Here is an 11,763-nt window from a genome sequence, read left to right as displayed (position 1 = left end):
ATATAAAATTTATTTATGAAAATATTTTAATAAATGTATATTATATTTTATTATTATTATATACAATAAAATTTTTGAAACAAAAACAAATAATATTCAAAATTTATAAATCCTAAACCGCACAAAAATGATTAAACAATAGAAAAAAAAACAAATATAAAATTTAAAACTGTTGTCCTTACGAACGACTTTCTTTTTACGACGAGTATAGTAGTTCGTCTTCTCAAGCAACAAATGAATATTTTTACAGATGGAAGAAATATTTAGCATAAAAAATCGTATTTTAATATTTGAGCATATTTTATGTAGCTGAATAATGACCGTTAATGAAAAAAATCGTTTTTGGGTTCCTTTTTTAAAAATTTAAAATATCAAACCCTATTACTGCACAGTTCGCCTGTTCGTATCTTTGAATTGTATAAAAGTCTTTTTATTTTGTCTGTATTATCAACCATAATCATTTCTAATAATACACTAATTATTTCATTAATTCTTAAATATTGTAATTAACATCTTTCATATTCTTGATTAAGTGTAAAATCCGTAAAAAACTTTAAATTCTAAATTGGTCACCTTAACTTAAATAGATTTACCTCCATAACAACGCTCTTTAATATTAGTTCCTAACCAGTCTTTAAATATGATTCTGGGCATAAAGTTTCGGGTTTGAAAAAAGTGGAATCTACAAAGCCAATTTTTGATGGTTACTAATTTTTTCGCTCCACGTTATCCAATCGTGCAGCGAAAACAAAAACGAAAAATATTTTGTTTCAACAAAACACTCTCATGCCACTGGAAAGAAAATCACAAAAATATAGATACATTTTCATTATTATGATTAATGCGTTAAATAGTACAAGTGTGACTAAACTTGACCCCAAAATTAAGCTATAACAATTAATCAAGAATATGAAAAAGAGGTTAAGTATTTTGAAAAATTCACTAATTTATATTTAAATTGGATTTGGATACTTAATTTCTTAAAGTTAAAATTGGATTTGGTTTATAACGGCCGCAGTATGTGTGCGTTTCAAAACTTCCTCTAACGATTTAGTCGTATTTAAACCATAAATATCTAATTGATCACGTGACATCACAGCAATTCTAGAAAATCATAAAATAAAAGAATAATTTTAGTTATTTAACCAGCTAAATTAATAACTTACCTAGCTCCTGAAATTGTATGTAAAAATTTCCAATAACTTGGTCGTAAATTGGTTGGTTCAAATATAGCTGCATGGAATAATGTAGCTGTACTTAAAGCGTATAGGAATATTGTAAAACCAGGTAACTCTGATACAAATCCCCTTTTTACAGCAATGGAGTAGGTCCTCTGAGAAATTTAAAATGTGATAATTAAAAAAAAATCAAATAATTTTTTATTTTATAATAAAGTAGGTACCTGCAACATTTTCCACATAACATATAATGCTACTGTATTGTCTGGATATTGTGTAAATGTTGTACTGGCTAAAAGACCAGCTGGTAATGCAAATAATGGACTATCTCTACCAGTCGACCATCTTAATAAACAAGAAATTAACTAAAAATAACAAAAATTGTAAATTAAAACTAGGTTCCATACCAAAATAACTTTGGGAAATTGAACTTTAGAAAATTTTAGGGTGACAGGGTGGGCGCCACCACAGGTTGAACGCAAGGGCCAGAAAACCCGCAGCCTGGTTTCATAGTCTTTGTTGCCTTTCAATTCAAAACAGGTGGTCATGTCATAAAAGAAAATAGAGACCGAAGTCTTTCCAACCGCACACTTCTTTAACTTTTATCATTCTGATTCGTTTTATCTAGATCTACGTTCTAGATTATCGATGCCTGTCTTGTTAATTAGTCATAATACTTGACCAAGCTACGTATTTTATGGATGCTTCCGTACAGATGGTAATCAGGGTTTAGTTTTACAGTTTACTAGAAAACAGTACATACCCTAAATAATGCAGAGTAACCGCCTAAAAATAAACCTAACGACAAAATACTCTTATTACATAACACAGATTTAATATGTTTAGGTCTTTTAATAATACGTTTTGCATTTAAAAGTAATTTTAAACACAATTGAAGGCCAAATCCAACTGAAAATTGTTTTACACCTCCCTAAAACATTAAAAAATAAAATTTTTAATTCGAAACAAAAATGTAGCTGTTATTAAGTAAAGAAAAAAAAATACTTACAGACATCACATAATATAAACAGCTAAATGGATGCGGACAAACATTTTTTCGTGCTCCGCATTTAATTTGATAAATTAATCGTTTATAGACTTTCAGTGCTTGCGTTAATGCATGTAAAAATGTTTTCTTTTTTGTAATGGAATGACTTCTTGAATATCGACTATTTGGATCAACAACATGATCTGGTGCATTTTGTACTTGTCTATAAAATGTATCGGCACGTTGATTTGAACGCATTTCAGCATAATTATTTTCTTCATATGGTCCAACAACAAATCTGTATCATATAAAAGTACTTATCAAATCAATCAAATGCATTTTGTTAGGAAAGAGACAAGCAAAGTTTGATAAAATATGGCGATGATTCAAACATCGATTCCTATAAATGTGTCAAAACAAATCGATATACGGTATGTAGATTGTGATCCGAAAATAATCTTTAACTGAATCAGTCTGTACATTCGAACTTTTAGTATGTAACTAAAACCTTAGAAATTTTTACCTGAGTAGATCAAACATTGAATCATTTTTATTATCTTCATCTTTATGTTGTCCACATCGGAAATAGTACATTAATATGGCTGAACTGATGCCAAATATTAAAACGGCGCCATATTTTATAGGTGACACATAATTTCGTGCTACTGCCATACGCCACGCTGTTTCGGTGGCAACATTTGCTACATACAAACATAATAAACTTCGTCGTGATGGCCGCTCGATTAAAATTGAACATACACTTGATAAAAATGATGGTATAAATGATATTGTCAAGAAATTAAAATGTCCAATTGTATTCCTAAAACAAAAACAATACAATTTTAAAAAAAATTTTGAATTCAGAAAAAGATAGAATTTTTAGCGTTATAAACATAATTATTTTGGACTTAGCAAAGTAAATTGGAAATTTTATTTCTAATCCTAATTATGGAGTTCCACAAAGTAAAGCTCTCTACAATTAATTATAATTATTTTGTTTTTTCTGATAGAATTTCGAAAACTGTATGTTAAAAGGTGGAAAGATCGTGTTGTTTAATGCAAATTATCTTTAATATTGATTTTTATCCAAATCGAAAAGGAAATTTTTATGATTTAATCGACAATTACTTTTCTAGCCCAGAAAATACGTACCTGAGAAAACAGGCAAAAAATGAATAACTAAATGCGCTCATCGTTAAAAATGCGCTTGATTGTAGAACACCTAGTATAAGTCGTTTTATATCAATCAGCCTTGGTATTCGACCTTTCATTAATAACGCTAGCTAAAAAAAATTAGATTTTAAGTTAAATCTTTCAAAATTTTGAGATTAATCAGAAACTTTACACTTACTGTATAAACTGTTACGTACAGCCGTAGACAATCCTGGATTGCATGGAGTATAAGACCGGCTTGCGCCTCTGTACAGCTGGTTGTCCATGGATGCACATATTCATGGCATGTCATGGACAGGGTTGCAAATTTACTTTGTACAGTCATTTTCTGGCAAATAAAATTACGTACTAATCAAGTGTATTAAAGCCTTGGTGTACGCATCTGAAAACAACAATACTCATATAAGAAATTTGTCTAATTAAACAATTATTTTTGTTTTACAATCGACCTTGAAAAAAACTTCTGTTAAATTTACATGCGAAATTACTGTTTATATAAATAAATGTGTGGAATTAGATAACTGAGTAAAACAAGGTAGTTTTGGAAAGATTTTGGGTCTAAAATTTACGCAACGTCACCTATTCAAAGTGTTGAATATATTAAAAATCAATTTTCATATACAAAATTAATTTTTTATCATTTACTATGAGATTGTGTAAGCTGATAACTACCCAAAATGTTTATTGTTGACATTCAGTAATAAAAGTAATTGATAAGTAAATATAAATTTTTTCAAATAATATTATTTAAACTCCATAAGTCCTCTATTTGCAGAGTAGCTAGTCTGGGTGCCGTCAGCAAATGTTCTCATTTATAAATACACCTCTCTCTAGTAGTTTAATTATTCTCATCCTAATAACTCTTCGAAAATTCTCACAAGCAGTGCTTTATCTTTAAGAACCCCTCCCCCCCCCCAGTAATTTTTGTTTCTGTGTTTGACAACAAATAAAGTAAAAATGGCATAAATTAAACATCTTCGTTCAAATAACGATGACTGCATTGTAGTCAAAATGTATCTTTGTAATAGAAAACAATCTACCTCATTATCATGATGTACCTAGTACATAGAGGTGCGATTATAAAAGTTTATAATCTTTTTTTATTTGACTATCAATCGTAAAATCGGACAAAAATCCTTACAAATATACTTAGTTATTTATAACTCGTAATTGACCCTTAATTTCCATAAAAAATTATGTAAATAGAAAAATTTGAAAAAAAAAAAAAAAAAAAAAACATTGAAAAAATTGAAATGCGTTGAATTTATCAGAAAATGGCATTTATTCTCCGTCACACTTGTAAATTTAATAATTTACATAATATTTTTTTTTACGATAAATAATCAAAGGGTTTTTTTTTTATACAGTACAATCTCTTCGAGTATTTAAATTCTAAATTTGGGGTGTGCGATATAAAAAATATTGGCTCAATCATGATGAATGGTATATAAGAAATAAAATAAAAACTGATCAAATTTCATTTTAGAAGTTGATTTAACAATCTATTACAATGTGCAAATTTTAACTAATGATAAACTTCCACTCTAGTTTTACGTCCTTAATACATATGTTCTTGACGTGCACACTTTATCTACCTCTCTTTACTGTGATAAATCGGCGTCGACTTTGCAGCTCTATGGTATTATCTCTATGAAAAAACCTGACTGCCAAATTTATTTTGAAAAGCAATTTCAAACGATTAATTATTATTTATTTATGCTGCTAAAAACAATGGATTTATTTATTTATGTTTTTAAAATAAATTTGCAAACGTTTATTGAACTAAAAATGCACATTCAAATTAAAATTTTAAAAGTAATCAATTGTTTAAAACTCACTTATATTAAATATTAACAGAAAATTCACATTTTATGCTTTTTCGAAAACAATAGAAGTCTAATTTGTTTGATAACAAGATATAAATATGTACTAAATTTTGAAATTTTGATTAAATTATTATCAAAATTAATAGATATTAATTAAAAAATCGAACCATAAATAAATGAATAGTTTTTTTGGTACATTTATTTGATAAAAATATCCGAACAGATTAAAATAAATGACAAAAAACCGGTTAAGTGCGAGTAGATTTTGCGTCATGATGGTCTCACATTACAAATCATTCAAATTTAATCACTTAAAGGTTATTGACTTTTCGTGACGAAAAGATTTAAACCTTTCAAATTTCGAAGTGAGTAAGGCATAATATTTATTAGCTTAGTGACAAAAAACGTGGTTTAAACTTAAAATATTTGAATCTTTTTGGCGGTTACAATAAAAATGTCTCCATTTTAAATTCATTTCAGTGCAATTTTAACTATTTATGCAGAGGATATATGGAATTCCCATCTGATTTGTTTAACACAGAAGTTCGCAAACTTATTTCGTCTATTGCCTACTTCGACAATCAATTATTTTTCAGCGCAGCGTCCTCAAAGAGTGCAACATCAGTCTTTTCCCATTAAATTTATCCTATACAAGAGGATGTTATCGCCCACTTGGAGAAACACTGGTTTAACACGTCTTGCCTTGTTTTAATTTTTTCAAAATTTATTGTAAGAATATTTCAGACGCTGTCCGTAAGACCCGTACTTACACAGGCGATGTCCAATATTTTTATGTTTTTGAGGCGAGTCACGTCTTAGCAAAACAATAAAAATTACTTTATTATTGTCTTGCAATTGAGCGATCATGACCATGATCACTCTACTATAACTATGCGGTGCAGTATAAAGAATAAAGTGCATAATATAAAGTGGTGCATGACAAAGTTTTAATAAATATAAAACGAAACGTCGCATTTTTTAAAACAATAGCTTAATTGTTTTTTTTTTTTTTTTGTTCAAATTCCCATTAAAAATCAAAATTAATTGAACATTGGACGTGAACTAGATGCCAAAAGTAAATCATATGGAGAAGTATTATTATTTAAATTTTAGTTTAACACCTTTTATAAACATAAATTAAATTGATATGCATATTAATAAATTTTGATTTATATGATAAATTATATTTTTATGATTTTTATGCACGCAATTTGCATTCCTGAATTATTTAAATTCTCCGAATTCATTCTCTAGAAGAGGCATTTAAATTTAGCCCATTTAAATTCAGGGATATTGAAAGTCCATTTAATCGAAGTTTATAAAATATAACTGATAGGATATAGAAGAAAATATGATGAGAAACAGAGCTTGTAGGGAGTGAAGCAGTACAGAAAACAGTATGTTGTCGGTTGACATCTCTTCAAGATATGATTATTTTCTATAAGATAATTTGCGGAATTTGGGAGGACATATATTTTTATTTGTCATCATTTGAAAGGTAATATAATAATTCAATACAATATCTTTGGTTTATGTACCTAATATATTCCATATGGACAGAGCTGTCCTGTTGGGCAAAGCCAAGAGTTTCTCCAACTATAGTTTGTTAAATCCGTTTTTAACACCATTCAATATATTATGTATTCCAAAACTTTTTTATCACAAAAAATAGGCTTGTTCAAATAAAATTATAATACGCCCATTGGGGTGCCGGTGCTTAACTAAGCGTCCAGTTTGTCAAAAATGTGGCTATTGATAGTAAAAAAAATTTACAAAATAACCGATTTTACAACTTAATTTTGTTTATTGAAGTTTTTGTATGAGTATCAATTAATGATTTTTCGATTTTTTCAACTACATATTTAATTTTTACAATAGTGAAAGCTGTCATAATTATTAAATTTATATCGTTATAATTAAATGGATTTTAGGTTTTTTCCTACTGAACAAAATTTTTTTATTTTTTCTGTACAAATGATATAGATCACTAGTTTTTTTACTTGATTGTACTACACATAGGAATAAAATTTTTTGATGACCTTGTAGTTAGTTAAATCAAAGTTCATAACAAAATATGATGATATACAATTTTCTTGTTATTATTTTAATAAAATACAAGACAAAATTTAAAATCAGTAGAAAAAAATTATTATAAACAAAAGTAAAAAATCCTTGAAAATTAAAAACATTGTTGCAAAATATAAATACAATACTATTCATATAATTGATCGAATATTGAATAGATAAAACTTACATGTAATTATAAAAATTTATATTAATTCATAGACCAAAGTTCCCAAGTTTTGTCTAATCTAGTACAAAATCAAATCTTAATATTTATTCTACATTTTAATGTTATTACATAACCCTTAATTCGAAAGTAAAAAGTGAAAAACTTTCTCCTTATCATCCGATTGTAAATATTTATAAACATATTTAAGTATATTATCAAAAAAATTGATTGTTTAAGGCTTAAGTAACTTACAAATTTGATGAAAACACTATTTTGTAGATAAACATTTCATTTTGTAAAGATTTTTTTTGTAAATAACAATAATCTGCATTATCTTGTCATATTTTAGTATGATGTTTTAATAAATACAAATTTTAGTGATTTTGTACAAATCCACAATTATTTTTCATTCACCAAAATTATAATAACACCAAAAATTGTTCTTATAAACACTTTACGGCAGTAGTAAACACAAATGATTGTTTCGTTTGCTAATAAATGATTTATAATAATAATACATACATGTTGTCATATGGTCACACTCAACTCATATGTATGTGCTATAATAATTCATAGAGCTTGTATTATATGGAGAAATAATAGCCAAATAAATTTTAACTAGTGATTCCATTTTTGACGAATAAACTCCCAGAAAAATTTTTTTTATGTAATGATTATATCATACATATGTAACCAGTTCCCAGTGTTTATGTAAAAACCCAATGTAAGAACGTGATGTAGATACATATAATGTTTCACGTTCTTACGTAAAAAGGTGAGAATTGTTAGTTTCGAACAAATGGGTAGGATTGCTTCATTTAATGTAGGTCCTAAACAGAGGTAACTCAATCAATTTAGCTCTAGTTATGGCTATCAGGTTATCACACGTTAAAAACGTAAGATTTAAGCAATTTAGCCAATCAGAATTAAGTATATTGTTAGGTCCTGGTTCCCAATTGTCAGGTTCCCAATATTCTCGTCTCACATTTTATTAATGTGAGAGCCATCAGTTATCGGTAACATCTAACGTCAAAACAAAACCACGGTGTCTTGAACATCGATTGCCTATTTTTTTTAAGCTCAGTTATAACTTATTTGAAACTAGTCGATACTTCTATTTTCACTTAAAAGATGTGTTTCCTCTCCATATACAATATTTTATAATTGTTCTAAGGTTTGACGCACTTGTATAAAATGCCAACTATATACCTAATGATTGCTTGTCATAGCAATTTTAAAGTTTGTAATTAATACCTTTTTTCGTATGATATCATTATTTTTATAATTTTCCAACATGTTAATTTTGTTGCGATTAATGATTAAATTGTTATGTTTGAACAATGTTAATTATACGTATTTTAAGGTTACGTTATCTATAAAAGCTATCCACAAATGTGCATACATTTGAAACACACTTGTTTAACAATTTCATTAACAATTTAATAAATTGATTCAAACTTTATAACAATGCTATCTGCGATAACAATCTATTATTGATGGGAACCTTGATAACAGATATGTCGCTTAGTTTGTAACGAGGCATATTATGTATATTTATAATGAATGCTATTATTACTTTAATTTGAATATTAAGGGTCAATAAACTGGTTCTGCAGCCAAAATAAATAAATTTTTCCATCATATCAAAATATTTGTTGAATCATTATTTTAATGGCTGAAAAAATTGTTACAATAAATTGCATCCAATTTGCAAAGATCCGGGATGAACATTTTGGAAGTCTTATTTATAAATGGAATAATAATATTTCAAAAGAATATAAAGGCAAAAATAGAAGCGGTTATAAAAAATGCCAAGAAGCACTTAAATGTTACTACCGAAAATTCGCATTATCTTTGGTTACTTTTACATGTTGATTACAAACTTTAAATTTTAAGAATGAAATAGATACAGGAACTTCAATCTATAAGAAATTTTTTGCGTATTAAAAAATCAAACAATGCCAATTTTAATTTTCAATTTTCTGTATAGCATCATCTTAAAAATCCCACCAAAATTTGAATGATACAGCCACCTGTGTAGGGCAAAGTGAGCTACAAGGTAAATGTAACAATTTTATTTACCATGCAAAATTTAACCTAGATGGGAGCACTAATGACTTTGTATTCACTGTTCCGTTAGGTCATCAATCAATGTTTAAATGATAAGCGCGCGTTTATTGATACAATTATGTAGATTTATATTTGAAAATTTATGTCTTATATTATATCACCTTTGTATCATAGTCTCGTAATACAAAATTTTAAAATTTTTACTTCAGAAACCAAAATCACTATCTTCATATCTCCGTGTTTTAGTTAGTAGTAATTATAAGAAATATTGTGTTTTATAAAGGAGTGTTCCAAAATTAACGCAAGAAGTTCGAATCAGACGTTAATCTTGGTATACCCTTTTATTAATATTATTATTATTATAAAAAGTGATAGAATTTTACTTATTTTGTTTACAAACTTTAATAAGAAAAGAAGAATCTCTGTAAATTTGTTTTATGAAAATGTACTTTTTATTGTTATAAATAAATAAAAATTGTTACATATTTTAAATTTTTTTTATTTTTTTAAATTTTCTATCCTAATTTTTCTTTCAGAACAAAATTATCAATTAATTAATAATTTAGTAAAGGTAAGTATTAAGTTAATTATATCGTAATGTATAAGCTGGGTGGCTGTGTGGGTATAGCACTTGGCTCTGAAACCAAGGTACGCTAGTTCGGATCCTGGTATGAATACCATTTTTACTTTTAAATTAAATGAATTTTTCCTGATGTTAAAAATTTTCCATTCTTTTTATAGTTTAAAACTTTAAATTTTCTATATAACCCGCCCTATTGCTATAAATAACGTCAGTTATACATATGTCATAAATCAGTATTCTGTCAGGGGGTGGGAATTTAAATAATCATAAATATATCTCACTCTTTAAAATCATGTTCTCCTGTTAAAAAATATGTACAAAATGGCTGCTTATGCTAAATTTGAAACTTTTTAATAGGAGAACATGTCATATAGTTTATCTCACTCATATTCTCCTATTACAATATATTAAATTTTTTAGTTCTAAAAAAAAGCTCCGCGATCTTAGCACCTCATGTGCGGAATTTCGATTGACCAATTATACCATCTGAAAGGTCAGAAATTGGTCATAAAAGGTCAGTTGGTCTCATTAATTGGTCAGCATCAGAAAATTTTTTATTAAAGATTAAAGTTTTTCAAGGTCAATTAATAAGTTTAGCACCTCATTCGCAGAAAAAATAAAAAACTCCACCTATGCGCGATCGGGAAGCATTCGCTGATAATTGGTCAGCTAATATAAATAATTGGTCAGTTTAATTTTATATTCAAAAAATAATATAATTTCGAAAAAATTTTCAATTTTTTCAACATTTGTACTAGGAGAACATAAGTGGGAATTAGTAGTTCCTGATAAGGAGAAAGGCGAGTAAGTGTTTTCACCCCGAAAGTCTAAAATTTTATTTTGGCAGAAAGTTATTGGTCTGCCCACTAGAGGTCACACTCACCAAACACGGGTGTGCAGACCACTAACTTTCTGACTTACGAGGTGACAACAATTACCTTGCTATCAGGTACTACTTATTCCGTCCGTCCTTGATGTTCTCCTAGTAGAAATGTGAAAAAAAATTGAAGTTTTTGAACGAAAAAAAACTAATTTTTTCATCATTTACTAGGCAAACATGCTGTGGTGGAAATTTGAAAAAAAATGAAAATAAAAATCAAATTTTGCTTAAAAGATTTAATGAACTTTTTTTTAATATATGTCCTCACCTAGTTTCGAACCAAGGGACTATTAATTCGAAGTCAGATACGCTAACCATTATACCATTAGGGCTCTGTTATTCTTATTAATAAATAATTATATTCATATTTTCGACTTTCTTAAATTATAACAAAAAGTAAAACTCATTTTCGGAAAATTTTGAGTAGTATTATTACAAAAAAAAAAATGGCAAACGAAGTTTGAAATACTTACCTATCGTGAAGTTCGAAATACTCACCTATTTTTAACTGAAATAATATTGTATAGCTACAGAGAGATGGGGAAAAATAAAATAAAAACAGGGTTTGAGTTTTCAACTTTATTTAAATGAAATCAAAATACATAAAAACTATTTACGAATTACTTGCACATAATTCCATATAATTAATTTCATCTTAAAAAAATTTTTTTGCATCAACTTTTTTTTTACAAACCAAATACCACACAAAAATAAAATGAAAATCCAAAAAGAATATTACGTATTTACAATCCAACTTCTTTATCTCACCTATATTTTATAAGAATTTGTTTGTACCTTTACTAAAAAAAAATTAATTAGTTAATTAATAATT

The 11,763-nt window shown here is 27.5% G+C and overlaps 1 protein-coding gene across 3 annotated transcripts; it reads right to left on the bottom strand.

Moving 5' to 3' along the window:
• Positions 1 to 122: 122 nt before the first annotated feature.
• Positions 123 to 7,867, bottom strand: LOC123299358 (transmembrane protein 135-like). Of its 3 annotated transcripts, none has more exons than XM_044881734.1 (9): positions 7,651 to 7,867; positions 3,518 to 3,721; positions 3,319 to 3,449; positions 2,690 to 2,986; positions 2,188 to 2,464; positions 1,942 to 2,109; positions 1,403 to 1,543; positions 1,167 to 1,333; positions 123 to 1,104 (listed from the first exon to the last, which is right to left on the bottom strand). In XM_044881734.1, exons 2-9 carry the CDS (start codon positions 3,662 to 3,664, stop codon positions 987 to 989), a joined length of 1,446 nt encoding a protein of 481 aa, XP_044737669.1. In that variant the 5' UTR covers positions 3,665 to 3,721; positions 7,651 to 7,867; the 3' UTR covers positions 123 to 986. The 3 variants fall into 3 exon arrangements, with proteins under 3 accessions (XP_044737669.1, XP_044737670.1, XP_044737671.1); XM_044881735.1 differs by lacking the exon at positions 7,651 to 7,867 and adding an exon at positions 5,178 to 5,247; XM_044881736.1 differs by lacking the exon at positions 7,651 to 7,867 and adding an exon at positions 3,789 to 3,928.
• Between the last annotated feature and the right edge of the window lie 3,896 nt (positions 7,868 to 11,763).

Source organism: Chrysoperla carnea, chromosome 4 (assembly GCF_905475395.1).
Source record: "Chrysoperla carnea chromosome 4, inChrCarn1.1, whole genome shotgun sequence".
Taxonomy (NCBI): Eukaryota; Metazoa; Arthropoda; class Insecta; order Neuroptera; family Chrysopidae; genus Chrysoperla; species Chrysoperla carnea.
Note: the sequence above shows the minus strand (reverse complement) of the source record. Positions and strands in the feature narration are given on the sequence as shown.

Bases quoted from the DNA above. Each gene is read 5' to 3' on its own strand.
- LOC123299358 (XM_044881734.1), bottom strand. From the start codon at position 3,664: ATGACTGTACAAAGTAAATTTGCAACCCTGTCCATGACATGCCATGAA. The intron at 3,450-3,517 runs GTAAGTGTAAAG...AATTTTTTTTAG, and splicing joins TGTACGTAACAGTTTATACA to CTAGCGTTATTAATGAAAGG. The intron at 1,105-1,166 runs GTAAGTTATTAA...ATGATTTTCTAG, and splicing joins CATACAATTTCAGGAGCTAG to AATTGCTGTGATGTCACGTG.